This window comes from Oryza brachyantha, chromosome 4, assembly GCF_000231095.2.
Source record: "Oryza brachyantha chromosome 4, ObraRS2, whole genome shotgun sequence".
Classification (NCBI taxonomy): Eukaryota; Viridiplantae; Streptophyta; class Magnoliopsida; order Poales; family Poaceae; genus Oryza; species Oryza brachyantha.
This window is the reverse complement of record NC_023166.2, coordinates 21,558,874-21,576,669: the sequence shown is the minus strand read 5'-3', so window position 1 is coordinate 21,576,669 and position 17,796 is coordinate 21,558,874. Positions and strand designations below refer to the sequence as shown.

Below are 17,796 nucleotides of genomic sequence, written 5' to 3'. Positions count from 1 at the left end.
TTCATCTTGCTGTTATTTACACCCGGAACTCTAGGAGTTTGTTACAACTGAAAACTTCCACAAAATTCCGCCCAGATCCGACTGGACCGCGCCATCCCATGATCAATCCTAGCAAAATTTTGGCTACGACTTGACTAATAAACAGAGACGAAAAAACTGTCTGACTAATTCTACGATCTGAACTCCCTGCGAACACAGCGCATGTCAAACTCACTTATTTTGAATAAAACTAAACCAGCTACAAGATTACACATCATATCTTACACTAGCCATAGTCATTATCATCGTTTTTCCATTATACTCCCTAATACGGATTTGTACTACGACTGCTACATTTTTGGCTAAATCCATTAATTCTCTCCATATATCACTGGCGGTTCTATTTGCTGACAGAGTTGATAGCTTGATATTACTGTAGTGTAGGAAGACTACTTCACTTGCGGTCCACGATGGAGGATCGTAGCAAACAATTATTAATAAAAGTGTAAGGGGAAGACCTTTTCTTTGGCATCTGGAAGCTTATTAGTTGTGGTCCTCCTGGCCGCTGTTCGACTTCGATCGATCATCGCAAGCAACACATCTCATCTTCCGTTGATAGCCTATAGGCAATGCAGGTTGCAAGCTGGAATAGTACATTCTCGATTTCTCGAATCTGCAAACGTACAGCAATCCAAGTACATTCTTAATTTTGCTTCAACCTGACTGAGATTACTTAGTTAGTCAACCTAAGAATCGTTCTAGAAATATCCCGTCCAAACTAACCTTACAGAGGTCGATGTTTCCCTCTACCCTACTTTCTTAAATTCTAATAAACTTGTATCCCAGTTTCTAAAATTTCGATGAAATAGTTATTCAAAAAACATTTTCTTGTGGGACAGATAATTTGGTTGGAATTTATTTTGGGTCGAACAGAGTACTAGTTATTTGTCTTTTGGAAATCTGTAATCTATAATACACCCTCCATATTTTAAGAGATAACAAATGCCTGATGATTGGTCTTATTAAAAAATTATGTATTTATCATTTACTTTATTGTGATCAAATTCATTTTTTAATATATTTTAATTATGACTTACATGTTAGCATATTTGCACGTAATTTTTGAGACAAGACGAATGGTCAAAAGTATGCCAAAAATTCAACGATATCGTCTATTAAAACATGCAGGGAATATCGTACATTAATCTATCGTGTTTTTTTTTTAAAAAAATTCTTTTACCATTTAGATGACCTGCAATCTCCTCTGTAGTTTGAAAGAGTTTTTCTTGTGAAACAGGGGCTCTTTTGGAAAAGTGCCACCGTATGGGCCACGTATCCATTTGCCCTATGAGTTTAGTTGGACTGATTTGTGCTGGGCTGAAGCGGATTTTTACAAGTTGAAGTCCTCTCCCATGGCCGCCCAAGACTGTCACCAATTCACCATCCATCATCTCCCGTCTCATCTCATCTCATCTCGACGCGCTTTAATTTGATACAAGACGCCACCGCCGCGCCTCTGTAGCAGCCTACTCTGTCCATTTCAAAATGTAATCATTTTTAGGGTTAGAATCTTATATGAAAATATAATTTTTTCCTAATATTATTCATAGCATTAATTATCCAATCAATTACTTTTCATTAAAAACTCTTCTTATTTTATCCTCAACTATTATTCCATGTACACATATTCCTCATTTATTAAGGACTATTCGTATTGGATTTTACTTATATTCTAACGCTCATCGTGATCTCAAGCAACATCCCCTGTTCTTGATTGTTTCACTCCATATAGTAAGTAGATCCTGCCTACTATGTATAGGAGGAGGAGGAGTATACATCTACATGTATTGACATGGGAGGGAGTATGCACAGATCTCAAATGCGATGAAAGTAGCACAGCAGCTGAGCTGTGTTGTGTTGTGTTTGAAGAATGAAGATGAAGCGAGGAAGAAGGTATTAGAGTGAAAAGCGGAGCAGAGCGAGAAAAGTGAAGAGGAGGAGGAGGAGGAAGAAGGGCGAAGAAGCAGGGGTGGAGGCGGCGCTGCAGATGAGGCGATTGTTGTGGTAGGTGCAGACGGAGCGCTTGGTGTTGGAGCAGAAGGTGATGGTGTAGTCGGCGTTGGAGCAGGTGAAGATGCTGGAGGGGTCGTCGTAGGCGTAGCTGTAGGCGGTGGGGCACGCGTCCTTGAACTTCTTGGAGTAGAACGTCGGCTGGCACGTCGACGGGTTGCCGTACAGCCCCCGGCAGCAGTACTGGTCGGTGTCGAACACGTCGCACGCGCTTCGGCACGCCACCGTCCGCCCCCCCACCTTCATCGCCAGCTCCGACGGGCACCTCTCCCGCAGGTCGCCGTCGCACCCCGCCGCCGTGCAGTTGCCCTGCCCGTTCAGCGGCCGCACCACCATCGGCAGGTTGAACCCGTCCACCAGGCTCACGTCGTAGAAGTCCTTGGACGCCAGCGTGAACTCCGCCAGCGTCGCCGGCGTCGCGCCCGACCCGCCGCACTGCAGCGCCGTCCCGCACGCCCCCGTCGCGCACGACCCGTTGCCCGCCTGGTCGAAGCTGCACCCCGTCCGCCCCCAGATGCGCCCCGACCACCCCACCGGCGCCGTGAACACCATCGACTGCCCCGGCCGCAGCGCGAACCCGCCGCCTCCGAAGCTCTCGCCGGGCGTGATCGCCGGCCAGACCACCGTCTTGCACTGGTTTATGATGGTGAACACGCGGAGCGACTCGCCGCCTCTCACGCCACCACCTGCATATATCCATACATGTGCCACGTCATTCATCAATAATTACCTTCAAGGACCGAAACAAAAACTAGCTTGCACGATGGCTGGCTTGTTGCCTAACACATCATGCCGGCTGCCATGACATGCATATATATATATGGAGATCCACCAGTTTTTTCATCTCAAAGAAGAAAAAACAACGAAAACTTTATCAGTAGTTTGTACAATGTGGTGTATTACCTGACAAAAAGCAAAGGAGGACCAGAGACAAGCACACAAGAGTTGTAGCCATTGTTAATCACTAGTCACTAGCTACAAATTCGATCAGATCAAACAAAAAAAAAATTACAGCGAGTGAAAGGCATGAGAGTCGTCGATGACGGCTGAAGCATGCATGTTAACACTTTGCACACATATATATACAACGAGAAGAAGGAAAGAAGGGAATTGATGCATGAGAGGAGGAGGAAGGAATACGTGCGAGAGGTAGGGCGGGAAAGGCATGGCCATAGCAGCAAGCAACTCATCAAAAACATTTTGCTTGCAGTGCAGGAGAGGGGAACCCCTCCCCTCCCTCGATCCCCACACGCTGCACTTTCGTGCTAAACTCCTCCATACCTATTTAGCCACAACATGGAGCGAGATCAGGGGTGAACTACATAAAACCTCATCCAGTATAAGCTGCTAGCTCTTTCGATCGGTCAACGTCTGTCTTAGTTTAAGATTATTGTAATCTGAACTATAGAAATATCTAAAATAAACAATAAGATTATTATGTCAGCTTATTAATTTAGATCATAGATTACTATAATCTAATAAGCTCCTCTGGGTGAAAAATATTACAAAAGTTTGATTTGTATAACCCGATACATTACCTCTAGTTGGCCTCTGATCTGAAACTAATACAGTATATCTCATGATCTCATGAGTTCAGAAGGGCCCCTAGCCACTGAATTTACAAGACATCCCAGCATCTCTTCAAAGAATGTATCTTCACACGTGAGATTTGGGAGAAGGTCATAGCTAGCACAAGCTGCACCATACAACTTGGGTCATGATCCTGAACAAAATCTGCTGGATAGGTGGTGCTCGAGAACACACCATGGAGACAAGACAAAGACCAAAGCGCTCACAACAGCTCACATCCTCATTGGATGGAAATTTGCTGTGAAAGAAACATGAGTATGTTCAATAACGAAGAAATGCAGATGCAGCAGGCAGTGAGCAAAATCAAAGACGAAATGGGAACATGGGTATTGTGTGGAGCGACAGATCTTGCGAGAATACTGCCTTTGGTGATCCTTTAGTTCATCTTTGGGTAGGGTTGATGCTAACTTCTTTTTCTTCTTTTGGTTTTCTAGGCTCAGACTCATCACCATTTGGTGATCCTGTAAATATTCTTCCTTGGCTTAATATAACACCAGCTAGGCTGGCTTGCTTTCAGGAAAAAAAAAAATCTCACTTCAGGGGACGAGTAGAGGTGTTCACAACTCTGAAGCTAAGCAAGAAAAAACACGGTTCAATGGTAAACAAGTTTTGATAATCATTTCCGCTCGGCATCACAGAATCACAAGGGCTGAAGGGATAGCCCCTCAGATTATGGCAGCCAACTATTTTTACACACAGGATGCCTTTTCTCACGCCTAATGCGTGCCTCAACCTAGTCATTGCATAATTGACCTCGCACATTCACATGATTAATGCCCTATAGGCCTGGAGAGAGAGAGAGAGAGAGAGAGAGAGAGAGAGAGAGGGTTATTAGACATGTTGCTTCCTCTGGAAACTAGACCAGACTTATTAGAGAAGCAAGCAGCTCATGAATTGGATTGTCAAAACTCATCGGCCAAGCCGACTCCATAATGGTGAGCCAGGCTCTTCATATTTCCGTTCTGTACGACATTCTCCAGCATGTCATACTTCTTGTAATTTGCATCAAGTAATTCCTGCTGCTGCTTTGCCAGCTCCTTCTCCTCTTCCATTTGATTCTGGCAGGAACACAAACACAAACACATCAATGCCATGTTTCATATCCATATCAATATCAAACAACGGCAACATATTTATCACCATACAGCATCAAGATCCCAAAATACTGTCCTACCACCATAAAGAAACTGGCACAAACACAATAGCGGACTAACAACAGCCGGGCAAGCGCGTAATAGTTGCCCAATCATGTTTATGGTTATAATTACTCTTCCATTTATAATTACAAGATACAAGAAGAATCAGTAGTTTAAGCATATTTATTATATGCAGACATTCTACAGGTTAACAAAATTGTTCATCATTCAGAATAACTATACTCATATGTGCAAAAATTATGGTATTCAGATTGACACAGGCTCTGCCAACTAGTTCATGACAGGGGAATATTACTCAGAAACTATGGTTTTTAAGTCGTAGTGAGAATAAAACAGATATAAGATGGTGATTCTTAAAATATGATTAGAAGGCAGTCATACACACAGCTCATCTAAAAGGAGTCATAGCTCACAAATCAACTATGTTACCTTTATGAGTGCCATATTTTCTACTTCTTGCCTTTTTGCAAGGACCCTCAGTTTTTTCATTCCTTCATACTCCTTTCCATCTTCTTGTTTTACCCACCGGAACTCTTTCTTCATGCCAGGGCGAGGAGGGCGCTCCCGAAACATCTCGGGCTTTGCACAGGTAGCTCTTACTGGTCTTGGCATTCCACCAATTATGAAAGGGAAATCATTCATCAAGCCTAATGCAGCCTTAACTTGTATTTCATCATCCAATTCAACCAATGCAGCAGAAGGAATATCATACGGGATCGTGTAATTAACAATAAACTCCACATCGACAACATTCGCACATTGGGCAAGAGCTGCTTTAATTACTGAGCTCGTCACTTGAGGGGAAAGATGATCTATGTATATCGTCCTCTTGATCTTCTTCTCGAAATCGGCGTACGCCTTCTTAGCATCTTCATCGCATGTCGCCATGCAAGTCTGAGTTCTGTCGTAACAAGAGCAAGTTGCAACGATTAGTCAAAACTCTAAGGTATATGTGCAAGCATCAAGAAATAAGCGCTATAGGAGACTATAGCATTTTCTTCGTCACAATAATAAAATAATCACACTGTATAAAAGCATAGCAGTACTTAAGAAGGGAAAAAAGAGATGGCACACTGAACATACACACTAGTGACACTATCATTACTAACACTCGTCAGTTCGAAATAGAGATCGATCTAGTCCCTAACTATTAGGTTTGGAATAAGAAAAAAAAACATCACAAGCTCATGCAGAAATCATGGATAGAGGCACCAATTGGAAGGCAATATTTTTCTCCCCTTCAAGATTCGACCAGGAATTAAACATTTAAACTGCGTCCTACGGAAATCAGGAATTAAACTTTTTGGGAACAAAAGGAAAAAAAAAACTGTTATTAGTGTCCCTTAAGGTTATTAAGGCAAACTAATCCAGATCCGAAAGAGAACCTATCTAGGGTTCATGATGCAAATTCCAGAAGACAAAAAAACAAGTTCGTGGATAGAGAAAGATGAGAAAGAGGATGTGGCTGCGTAAGGGATGGATGGATGCTCACCGGTAAGGATGCAGCGCCCCTGCTCGTGGGAGATCGGCGCAGGCGCCGGGAGGAAGCCTTCCTGGGCAGCCGCAAGGCAGAGAGATGAGGGGGAGGGGGGAGCTCGGCGGCCGGCCGGCCGCCACCGTGCGGCTGTAGCTAGGTGTCCCTGGCGCGTACGGGAGATAAGAGAGGACGGAGAAAAGAACGATCTTGGTAAGTGGTAACCTTGAATAGCAAGAGAATTTACGCTGCGCTGGGGGCGTATTGGTCTTTTCAGGTGACTGAAAAGTTTTAACGTAATTATAATTAACTGAAAATCATCCCATGACAAATGAAGTATTCATCGTGATTATAATGGTATCACGTATTAGGAGTGCTACAGTGACCAAATCTAACGGTTGTTAGTGGTATAAAATGTCCATCATATTTTTTATTATTAATTTTTTAAACACAAATGGTTGTCTTAATTCTTCCATACCGTCTTAGGCCATGTTTCTTTTAATTTGAAATTATTATAATCTAGATTATTAGTAGTAAGCTGAAAGAAATAGACAACTTATTGAAGTGACTTTATTATAATCTGATAAACTTATTTATGTGAGCTTTTTCCAGATTATTGGGTGAAAAATTACCCACCATGCCACCACACTCCCTCTTTAGTCTTGCAAACCTAATAATCTAAGCTCTAATAATCTAGGAAAGAAACAACTCACAGCTTATTCTACTGCAAGTTATAATAATCTAGCTTATAGTAATATGACTCAATAATGCCCGTGCGTTGCAACGAACTTAAACAAAAGTTGAAAAATTGTAAAAATGCTTGATTGTCCCATGCTTGGTGACATGTAATGTCTCTTTTTGATTGTGTATTTGAGCTTGAATTTTTTAATACGAAAAATAGACAATTTCAAATATAGGGATGGAAAATATAAGAAGGTTGGACTCTTATAGTGGCCCATGTCCTCTCTCTCGCTCTCCTTCACGAGGTACGTAAAACGAGATACCTTATCCAAGAAAAATAAAAAAGGAAAAGAACATTCTCATATTGTAATCCAAGAAAAAGTATCCGTCCAACAGGAGTTTGAAGACACGGGAACAACAGGAGTTTATAAAAAAGTACTACCTCCGTTTCATAACATAAGATGTTTAATTTTTTAGTGGTAACATTTGATCATCCGTCTTATTCAAAAATTTAATACAAATATAAAAAATAAAAAGTCATGCTTAAAGTTCTTTTGATAATAAAGTAAGTCACAAGAAAAATAAATAATATTTCTATAATTTTTTAAATAAGACGAATGCTCAAACATTACAATAAAAAAGTCAAAAATCTTACATTATGAAACGGATGGAGTGGTTAATAAAAATAAAAGCATTTATCTATTATATATAATTATAGTTAAACACGAATTTTGGAGATCACATGGTTATTCAAAATTACAAGAAGTAATTAAATTGGAGGGAGTAATTTTTATGACTTAAAATTGGCATTACTATATTACTTCACTATACTTTTATGTCACACTGATGACACTATATTGATAAAGCAACTTATTGGTTAAAGCCCAAAACACACCAAGACGAACAGAGTAATGTACTATACTCCTGCTGTAGTCTATAAAGAAGAAAGAGCACTCGCCGACAATGCAACGTTGATGAGGCGAAAGGAAAGGAAGCAAAGAAAGAAAGAAAGAAAAAACCTATGCTGCATCCACCACTCGTCCCGCTGTGTGGATGAGACGCAAAGGCCCACGCACGGCATGGTCGGACCGCCCCCGCACGCCTTCCGCTTCGTCCCACGCAGCAGCCAGCCAGCGAGCGAGCGAGAGGGCATGCCATTGGTCAACCTAGGACGACGGCCCACGCGCGGCCGTAGCCAGCCAGCGAGCCAGAGTGAGAGCGACAGCGCCATTGGTCGGTCCATGACGACGGCCCACGCGTGGCCAGGTCAGCCCACATGACCGACGGACGAAAAACGTTGGTGGAATCGGTACCGCTTTATATATATATATATATATATATATATATATATATATATATATATATATATATGCGCCTGGGGTGAAGTTGCGATGATAACAGGGTCCTAAACAGTAGGGGTGGTAAGTGGGGAGGACTGGCGATGATGGGTATTAAGAAAAGTAGCGGCAAGGGCATAGCTTGCCAATGTGTCTCCTTCCTTGGATGCCTCCACCGTCGCCTTGTAGCCATGTCTGGATAGGCTAAGGGGGGAGATAGAGTGGAGGTGTACGAATGCAAGGAGCTCAATTTCTTGGTTACGTCGCTTCCACCTTGCTACCGCCCATGTTCGTTGATCTGCTGCCGTCGAGAAGAAAGTATATCGAAGGAAAAGAGACAAGTATATGGATGACATGTTGGCCTTATTCCTTTTCCTGCTTTTTTTAATGACGGGCTGTCAATTGGGCGCTATGTCAGCTAAAACCATTATCAATATTATTAGAGATTATAAAAGTTGAGGTAGTCATTATATCTAGTTTGTTATTTTGTGTTGTTTTAATAGCTAAGGCAGTCATTATATTTAGTTTTGAGGTCGAGGAATACGAATCAAAGATACGATAGTTGAGGAAGTCATGAGCCTATTCCTTCAGCTTTAGAGTGGCAAAAGCCCAGCTTTATATATCAATCAGACACTAATCATCTGCATTCTTGCTGCTCTGCTCGACGACAGTGACTGCTTGAATTATTCGTCGTCCTCCTCCCTGATTTTCCACAACCAACGATTCATAATGCTACAGACGTACAGTACATCTTCACTAGCTAGCTAGCTCAAAAAGGTGCACAGCGATGGATCCACCGATTGATTGATCATACTTACTGCAGCAATCATTGGACTGCAACACTAGTTGCAAGTTTCAACAACCATATTGTGAATAAAGGTGGCACTGGCTCTATAGAGGAACAGCCGCAGCAACCACCGAAAATTGCATGCTCACTCATCTGTTTGTAATCCATTATCATTGAATTAATAATTCCACGTGTTCTCATTGATTTGCAAAGAATTGATCGTTTGGTATAGTAACGAATCTGTCTGGGAAATACAGTACATACATATATGATGGCTGGATCGATCAGCGAAAAAAAAGGAGGAGGAGGAGGAAGGAAGAAATGAAGAAGAAAGAATGCACAGATGAGGAAAGACAAAGCTAGGAGTAATCATCGGCGAAGGAGCATGAATAATCCATCCTTAATTAGATTAGAGGTATACGCAGGCCTTGTCGAGGGAGATGGGTTTGTTGAGCTTGGCGGGGTTCATGAGCACCTTGCACTCGATGCCGCGGGTGAACTTGGGCTTCACCAGCGCCCCCAGCACGTACGCCCGCGAGTGCACCGTCGTCCGCAGGATCATCGGCACCGGCGCCACGCTGCTGCTCCCCTTGCTCCCTCCCCCCGCCGTCAGCGTCGGCCCGCCGCCGTACAGAGGCACCTTGTTCCCCGTCACCCCCACGCTCACCGTCCTCCGGCTGCTCCGAGCCTGGTAGAACTTGTTCAGGTCGCCGGAGGCCAGCGTCAGCTGGCTGTACGACAGCTGGAACGGGTCCGCCGTCACGTGGATCCCGAAGAATGTGCCCGTGTTCCGGTAGGTGAACTTCACCGTCGAGTTGGTCGTCGCCATGTCCGTCGGCACCAGCGACGCGTCCGTGCCCGCCTGGATGATGAAGTTCTCGAACGTGATGCTCTGCAGCACAGTAAAGCAACAGTGAGTTGGTCAGTAAAATTGGTTTCTTTCCCGGCCTCCATCTATCTTGCGATTGCGAATCAAAAAAAGTTGCAGTATTTCTCGATTTGTTGGAAGCAAGAAAGGTCGACGGTGCCTACCTTCATGACGATTTGTGGCTTCTGGGAGCGGCTGGCGCCCCAGAGGACGAGGGCGAAGAAGGAGAAGAGGACGACGAAGCCGAGGACGAAGATGAGGAAGTACTTGCAGCGCTTGGGGATGCCCCTGCGCTCGTCGTCGTCGTCGAGGAAGCCCTCCTCCTCGATGACGCCGATCTCCTGCCAGCCCTTGCCGGGCGGGGCGCCCTTGCGGCCGGAGGACTTGTCGGCCTTGCGCTTGGGGTGGCCGGAGAAGCGGCTGGAGGAGGAGTCCCTGCCGACGGAGTGGCGCGGCGATCCCATGGGGCTGAGGGCCGGCGTGGAGTGCACCGAGGTGGCCGTCTTCTCGCCGTCATGCGAGTCCCTAGACGGGCTCTGCACGTAGTAGGCTTGCCGCCCGCCGCGCGACGTCGGGGATCGCGGCGGCGACGACGGCGCCAGGCTCGTCACCTCCGAGTCCGTCTTGGCGTGCATCTTCCTCTTCTTCTTCTTGATCTATCCGGGTCCTTGCTTGCTTCTCTGCCTCTGCTCTCTCCTACTACGAGCTAGCTAGCTAATGACGAGTGATAATTAGAGAAAGATGCAAATGCGACTCCTACTCCTCCTAAATCTAATGCAGTGATGGTGAGTGGTAGTGCTAGTGCTAGTACAGTGGAGTACTAGTACGTGACGAAGCAGGAAGGCAGCGGCTAATTAAAGAATGGAAAGCAAACGAAGCAGCAGCAGCGTGTTAGTTGGATCAAAGCGTCGGTGGAGTCTCCTCTCCTCTCCTCTTTGGACCGTGGACGCCAACTAATCTTTTCAGATACTACCCCAGCACTACTAGTCGAGTATAATTACCTTACTCTAGCAATGCATAATCTTCTTTAGACTGAAAAATGTTCTCAAGGAGAGTAGCACACACTTTATATATTTTTATGCAATGGAAGTAGCCGCAGTAATAACTTTGCTTTGCTTATGCTAATATATTGTCTAGTATACTAGATTAGGTCGCGTTCGTTTTCATATGTAATTCTATATCTTTCGTTTTTGTTTATGTTTATAAGCTAAAATTTAAATTTTTACTTTAAATCTAGAGTTAATTTGATTTTATATCGTACTTTATTTTTCAGTCTTAGATTTTAGATTTTATATCGTACTTTAAATTATTTTTTTAAATATGTTGTTTCGCTTAATCCTAAAATAAGCCAAAAGATAAACACCCCCGTAACCGAGATTCTATTCTTTTTTCGTGCGTATGTTTTTTAAAATGTTAAATAGAATATTTTTATACAAAAGTAGTCTAAGAAATCTTATCAATATTTTTTAAAAGTTTTTAGTTAATAATTATTTAATAAAATATTAATCACTGGTATATTTTTCACTTCGTTTAAACCTACTGAAAACACGGCTGTGGAGTGGTATGTATTCTGTAGGGATGGACAAAGGGTGAATTTTTTTATTTGCGTGGTAGAGTATAAAGTGGTAGTTGCATGTTACACGGAACTCGGCACTGGTATAGCCATGTGACGATGATGTGCCGCGATTCGTCAGTCGCGCCATGAGAACCGGACGGGATGGACGACAGTTCATGTGAAGCTGGCTTTCCCAGCCAGCTCACAACCTGTCCTCTTCCATTTCCATCTGTCCCGCTGGATCTCAACTCTCCCCCGCTTTCACTCTCTTTCTCCCTCCTCTCACTTGCTACAGTCAAACACACCTACTGGCAGTAAGTATGTGCTCACTCACCTTATGGTCAAAACTCAAGAAAGCTTCACTGCAAGCAATCACATGTAACATATGTGTCTAAGAGTGTATTCCAACCACCATTAATCACTTGACACGAATAATTAAAAGACAATGTGCGGCACCTACCGCTGACCAGCCATCATCTCCCATCACCATCTCATCAACAACTAACAGCAATGAGAAAAAAAAAAAAAGAAAAGGAGCATCCATCATCAGAATGCAAGGATGGGATCTCAAGGTTGTCTGGGTTTCTTTTCTGTCCACTAGCCCCAAAACCTCGTGCTGCTTGCAACCATCTGCCAAAGGCAACACCGACGTCGTCTCAGAGAAAACAAGAGAAAGCACACCATCGAAGTAACTGGACAACAGTTCTAGCTATAAAGAATGCAAACTACACAATTCTGAAACCAGAACAGAAGATCCGGCAAAATAATCTGCAACACCATATATGTGCATGCATGGTTTTGCTTCGCTTCCAGGATCACCCAATAGTCTTTGCTTCTGCCTTCTGACTTTGGCACACCAACCAACCACACTACACAGCAAATTGCAGTATTGCACGTCATACGATCTGCCAATTCACTTTCACAAGAATAGCCGGCTTACAGAACTCCATTTTGATCATCAGAAGCGAATCTTGGTATAAGTTGGACGCTTTGACTTGCTTCACAGTAAGCACGTACTCAGCAGAGAGGCATTAAGAATAGCAAAATCTCATGGCTAGAATTGAACCGCAAGGAAGTGGAGTCATAGGGTTTCTGGTGGAGAGTGAGCCTGGCCACCTTCAAGTAACATGCTGCGGCTGCAATAGGATCTTGTTGTGCTCGACGAGGAATGGAGAGACCTCATGTCACCACTGTGGGGAATCAGCTCGTTTCGGTGGACGCTGCCTTTGCTATTTCTAGGATAAAATCCTCCCTCTGCATCTTCCATGCCTTCGCCAAAGCTGCCATTCCCTGGATCCAGCCTCTCCGAGAGCATCCTGAGCACTTGTCTAATGGAAGGTCTCTCCCGGCCCTCTTTCTGTGTACACCATTGGACAATGCTAGCCACCAAATGCAGCTGATCCATGTCAGCCAAGCCCCTGATCGTTGGGTCCACGAATTCAGGTGTTATCTTTCCACACGATAAGTGTCCCCGTGCCCACTCAACCAAATTCCTGCTGTCTTGGATTGCTCTCCGCCCAGTAACCAGCTCAAGTAGGAGCACACCATAGCTGTATATATCACTCTTCTCTGTCAACTCTTGAGTTATCACATATTCAGGATCCATGTACCCTGCGGTTGATTCATTAAGAGAGATGAGCAAACCTATCGGTAATGATCCTCAATGTTCTGTGGATGTTTCCTCCAAATTACAGCAGTAGAGTGTCATTTTTCTAATCTACTTTACAGAAGTGCAATCTAGTAATTACTGCCAATATGTTTTCTGTTACTTAATGCAGATTCGTGGTTAAATTCACAAAAATTGACTTTTGAGGTACTAAATCTGAATATCTGCTGAATGGTTATTCATTGTAAAATTTACCTGGGGTCCCCCTTATATCCGTGTTGACAGCTTCAAAGCTGATGGCACCAGTTCTTGATGCATGTGCAAGCCCAAAATCAGCAACCTATGTGCAAGATTCAGCAGGACTTTCAGCAAATGCAAATCATTACAGCGAGAAATTATCAGCACATCACATGAGCAAACCTTGGCAACAAAATTCTCATCTAAAAGAATGTTGCTCGACTTGATGTCTCTATGGCAGAGTGGTGGGTTACAAAAGAAATGGAGGTACTCCTGCATGAAGTAGAAACATGATCATTTCACCATAGTGCAGGTAAGATGTATAGAAAAGCAAGTTATATGCATAATTACATGAAACATAAATGGAACGTAGTGAGCATAGCTCAACTACTCAATTATAATTCCGGACAACAAAATTCAGGAATTTTAACCCTGGTTCTTTTCAAAGTGCATACATAATGGCAGGTAAACAAGCAATGCCAGCTCAAGCCAGAAGAATGCAGATGGAGAAAGCATGGTAACATGCTGGGAGTTACCAGTTCCATGCAATGTTTCTACAATCCAAAACAAGTTCAAATACTTCAAGATCAGTAAAGTTGACTATGTATCACTATTCACTAGTCAGTGATGTCTTCTCTCAAAACCATGGACAGATTATTTCGAACCTTAAGGGTAGAAAGTGCAAAAACAAATTTGTGGAAATGCAAAGAGATCATCATAACTCCAGCCAGCTAAAGGTTTCTTTAGTAGCAAATGGTTCAAAAAAAAGGTCAACCATGCCAAATGACATAGTTATATACAGCAGGACCACATACATAGACCAGAACAATATTTACTGATCAGTAGTTTTATACTAGTTATAACTTAAGATTATGTCCTTGTTAATAAATTCTACCAATACTTCCCATGCAAACAAGAATGATTGGTCCTCCTGTCCTACATGCTATTGTAGCAGTGGTTCACCTAGAAATTTAGCCCGGAAAGGGGAAGAATGCTATCACGTTCTACACAAAAAATGTACTCCCTTCAGTTTGCTAATTCCTGTCGTTTTGGATAACAGCATAGTCTTCAAAATCTACATTTGACTTGGATTTTCTATTAAAATATATACAAAAATACATAAATGTTTGCTTTTATTAGAGTACTTTTTAAGACTTATCCATACATGTTGTCCTAGTGTGTTCAAAGTAAATATTTTAAAGTTATTAATAGTCAAAATTTTAAAAAGTTTCACCACATTCTTGTCCAAAACGGCAGGAATTATGAAACTGGAGGGAGTACATTGCATCAATTTTCAAAACAGGACTTTCAGAGAGGCTCAATCTCTAAAAAAAGGATTTGCTGTCTTCTCCAATTTTAGTAGGGCTATCTGAGAAATTAAAAGGCTTTTGGCCTCAGGTTGAGGGTGGTCACTTGTCATGACTTCTTCTTGAGGCTAGAAGACGAATGGATGTACTTCTGCCTATGCTTCTATAGTAGTAGCTGTTTTCTTCTCATCAGAAATTCCACAATGATTTTTCACCTAGTCGCATGAAGTGCATTTTTTTCTATATTCTGTGGCAATTTTAATATTTTCACTTAACGGAAATCAGATAATGTTAATAACCTAGGTCCAAAAGGTAAAACCAAAAAAGGAGCATGCATCTAAAGTTAAGTAAAACTGTAGTAAATACTGCCGGTGCTAGAGCAGTGCTGAATGTTGATAGACATAACTTGATGTATGTTTGCTCAATGATGAACCCATGCTTTGACTAAACTACATGAAAAGACATTCATCAGGCCAAGGAAGCAGTTTCATTTACTAAAGCAAGCATACCAGAGCATTGGCCACATCCATTGCAATCTGTAGTCTAGATTGCCAGCTTAATGCCTTTCTTCCAGATGCTGTAGCAATGCAAATTGGACAGCTTTAACACCAACTCAAGAAAAAATTATATGTACAGAAGATTCAAGATATACAAAGCATACAGTGAAGGTGATCCTTTAGGCTTCCATTCGCCATGTACTCATAGACAAGGAACCTGACAAGTACAGATATAGCATGACCACACTGTAAGAACAGTAGTAAAATAAGACAAAAGGAAAACAAGCATGCATACCTTTCTTTCCTTTCGATGCAGAATCCCTTGAGGGTTACAAGATGGCGATGATGCAACCTAGCTAAGAGCTCCATTTCTCGGCAGAATTCTTCCTCAGCTTGTTTTGAGACCTTGTCCATCCTTTTTACAGCTGCTAGAGATCCGTCACTAAATTGAGCTTTGTAGACAGTTCCAAAACCTCCCTTTCCAATAACTGTGCTGAAATTGTTTGTTGCTTTCATTGTTTCTTTGTAACTGTACCTTTGAAACATTGGTGATTGACCTGAAAAGAAGGTAACACTTTGGTTTGGATCAGAGACAAAAGAATAATGAGGTGATCTCTTCAGTTTTTGTTACTGCCTGCCAAACTAAAGCCCAAGCAAAGCCATCCTTGTCAATGCACAATAATGTAAACAAACTAACTGTTTTTTCTTAGACTTTTTTCACAGAACAAGCTTGACACAGGAATGCACAAAGCAGTTTACAAACGCTGTTATCGACGTAAAATAAGAACCTACGCAAGTTTTAAGCATTTTAACAGGTAACATGAATTATGGTGTTAGACATAGATTAGTTGAATACAATCGTGTGCACAAACCTTCTGGGCATCTCCAGGATTGACTCTGACAAAATGCATTTTCTGGATTCTGCATATGAAGGTCTGCATCCTTCAATTCCCTGTTCTTTCTACGAATTAGTATCACTAAGACAAGTTGGAGCAGAACAGCAAGCAAGATAACCGCTATCCCTATCCCCGGAATGACTGTAATCCGGTAAGGTTGGTGATGTTTCTGCAGAACACTTTTGGTCTTTGGAGTTGGAGCATCAACAGGAGTTGTTACATTTGGAGAAGAAGCTGGAGTCGAAGTGACAGACGATGGTCCTGGTACATTGCCAAAGTTACAGAGAAGCCAACTTTTAAACATAATGATAATGCAGCAGTAGTGAATTAGTAATACCTGGAAACATTGTGATTCCTTGAACACCGAAGAAGCACTTGACAATGTCATCATATGAAAGAATGCCCTGTTGAGTTGCAAGCGTGACAAAAACCGCGTTGCGACAGACGCTAAGGCCGACATTGTCATCTGAGCCAATGAGGCGATGGAGGTAAACAATGCCGTAATTCAAGCAAGTCTTGCAAGTGATGTCCAAGGAGAGAGGACCCCTGCAGCTTCCAACAACGTCATTGAAATTTGGGGATTGCATCATCTCCAGCACCGTGTCCCGTCCAGCACACTGATATGAGACCCTTATCTTGGGTCCCAGCCCACAGAACACGTCGGCATCAGTGGGGATTCCTCGTAGCTTGAATGTCTCCGATACCGAGCTAAGACATATCTCAGAGAAGGCCGGAGGGACACCCAGCCTGCCGGTGGCATTGGCGTAGCGAGACATAGAGATGGCTACGAATGCATTGATGTATCTGCAGCATGCTGCCCGCTGCGTGGGATCAGAGCATGCGATGGAAGCTGATGTGAAGTTGGCCCAACTAAAATCCAAAGGGCAATCTGTACATAAGAGCGCTGCTTTCAGTAGAGAAAAAAACTAGTACAAATAATTGGTAAGCAACAGAAAACGTACAAAAACTGGTAAGCGCCTGATTATCTGCATTGAATCTAGTGAGAAGAAGACGAAATGTGCAGTTTTTGGCACAAAGCAACTAGCTTTATGAGGAGAAGAGTGGATCGGCTTGGTAAGATGAAATCGGGCATCGAAACCAGGAAGGCAGGTCCTGATTACTACAGTGAGCATGCGCGTCTCGATCCAGGAACAGTCGTATCACAATACAAATGTACCACTCCTTACTATCTATGCTAAAGAAGGCGATCGATCGATAGAGAAGGCAGGAGCGAGAGCAATGGAACTGACCTCCGACGGCGGTTGCGGCGGGGGCCGGGGAGAAGAGGAATGGGGAGGCGAAGGAGAGCAGCAGGAGCAGGAGGGAGAGGAGGCCGCGGCGGGGGTGCAGCGCCGGCATTTGGATGGCGGCGCGGAGGGGAGGGGAGCTGTGGAGCTCAGTGTGGGCTTTGCTTGCTGCGGAAGGGGGAGAGAGGAGGAGGAGGGTTTTGGCTGCTGCTTCTGCTTCTGCCCATGTTTTTTTTTTCTTCTTTATTTTTTTTTCGGGGGATGGTGGTGGTGGTGGGTGACAAGGATTTCTTCCCTGCGTTTGGGGCTCCGTGTTTTTCTTTCCCTGGGTGTCTCCCCCGTGACAATGCCATGCTACTGTAGTAGCACCTGCTCCAAACATAGCCAAAAATGCAGTCATATGGCTCTCTTTTTTTTTTTGACGAAGAAAAAGAGGTAGCCTGGCAGGCAGAGAAATTGAGCAAAATTTGCTGGTAACCTAAAGTTTGGTATTGTTGAATTTGACGAT

At 43.2% G+C, this 17,796-nt stretch overlaps 4 protein-coding genes across 4 annotated transcripts; all 4 read right to left on the bottom strand.

The window, feature by feature from the left end:
- Nucleotides 1-1,629: 1,629 nt before the first annotated feature.
- On the bottom strand, nt 1,630-3,082 carry LOC102717063 (pathogenesis-related thaumatin-like protein 3.5). The gene is made up of 2 exons (XM_006653850.3): nt 2,953-3,082; nt 1,630-2,735 (listed from the first exon to the last, which is right to left on the bottom strand). The coding sequence occupies exons 1-2, from the start codon at nt 3,002-3,004 to the stop codon at nt 1,936-1,938; spliced, it is 852 nt and encodes a 283-aa protein (XP_006653913.1). The 5' UTR covers nt 3,005-3,082; the 3' UTR covers nt 1,630-1,935.
- A 1,148-nt stretch (nt 3,083-4,230) lies between these two features.
- LOC102708432 lies at nt 4,231-6,471 on the bottom strand. The gene is made up of 3 exons (XM_006653010.3): nt 6,289-6,471; nt 5,226-5,697; nt 4,231-4,697 (listed from the first exon to the last, which is right to left on the bottom strand). Exons 2-3 carry the CDS (start codon nt 5,682-5,684, stop codon nt 4,542-4,544), a joined length of 615 nt encoding a protein of 204 aa, XP_006653073.1. The 5' UTR covers nt 5,685-5,697; nt 6,289-6,471; the 3' UTR covers nt 4,231-4,541.
- A 2,730-nt stretch (nt 6,472-9,201) lies between these two features.
- LOC102708149 lies at nt 9,202-10,843 on the bottom strand. The gene is made up of 2 exons (XM_006653009.3): nt 10,108-10,843; nt 9,202-9,967 (listed from the first exon to the last, which is right to left on the bottom strand). Exons 1-2 carry the CDS (start codon nt 10,576-10,578, stop codon nt 9,485-9,487), a joined length of 954 nt encoding a protein of 317 aa, XP_006653072.1. The 5' UTR covers nt 10,579-10,843; the 3' UTR covers nt 9,202-9,484.
- A 1,001-nt stretch (nt 10,844-11,844) lies between these two features.
- On the bottom strand, nt 11,845-17,499 carry LOC102707864 (probable receptor-like protein kinase At1g49730). The gene is made up of 9 exons (XM_006653008.3): nt 17,292-17,499; nt 16,379-16,930; nt 16,018-16,302; nt 15,441-15,702; nt 15,310-15,362; nt 15,158-15,225; nt 13,525-13,614; nt 13,360-13,444; nt 11,845-13,109 (listed from the first exon to the last, which is right to left on the bottom strand). Exons 1-9 carry the CDS (start codon nt 17,398-17,400, stop codon nt 12,580-12,582), a joined length of 2,034 nt encoding a protein of 677 aa, XP_006653071.1. The 5' UTR covers nt 17,401-17,499; the 3' UTR covers nt 11,845-12,579.
- Nucleotides 17,500-17,796: the final 297 nt, after the last annotated feature.

Excerpts from the sequence above, each read along its gene's own strand:
- LOC102717063 (XM_006653850.3), bottom strand. The coding sequence starts at position 3,004 with ATGGCTACAACTCTTGTGTGCTTGTCTCTGGTCCTCCTTTGCTTTTTG. Across the intron at positions 2,736-2,952 it reads CCTCCTTTGCTTTTTGTCAG|GTGGTGGCGTGAGAGGCGGC; the intron begins GTAATACACCAC and ends GGATATATGCAG.
- LOC102708432 (XM_006653010.3), bottom strand. The coding sequence starts at position 5,684 with ATGGCGACATGCGATGAAGATGCTAAGAAGGCGTACGCCGATTTCGAG. Across the intron at positions 4,698-5,225 it reads AAAATATGGCACTCATAAAG|AATCAAATGGAAGAGGAGAA; the intron begins GTAACATAGTTG and ends TGTTCCTGCCAG.
- LOC102708149 (XM_006653009.3), bottom strand. The coding sequence starts at position 10,578 with ATGCACGCCAAGACGGACTCGGAGGTGACGAGCCTGGCGCCGTCGTCG. Across the intron at positions 9,968-10,107 it reads AGCCACAAATCGTCATGAAG|AGCATCACGTTCGAGAACTT; the intron begins GTAGGCACCGTC and ends ACTGTGCTGCAG.
- LOC102707864 (XM_006653008.3), bottom strand. The coding sequence starts at position 17,400 with ATGCCGGCGCTGCACCCCCGCCGCGGCCTCCTCTCCCTCCTGCTCCTG. Across the intron at positions 15,226-15,309 it reads CCTAAAGGATCACCTTCACT|CATCTGGAAGAAAGGCATTA; the intron begins GTATGCTTTGTA and ends GCATTGCTACAG. Across the intron at positions 13,615-15,157 it reads TGGATGTGGCCAATGCTCTG|GAGTACCTCCATTTCTTTTG; the intron begins GTATGCTTGCTT and ends TACTTCATGCAG.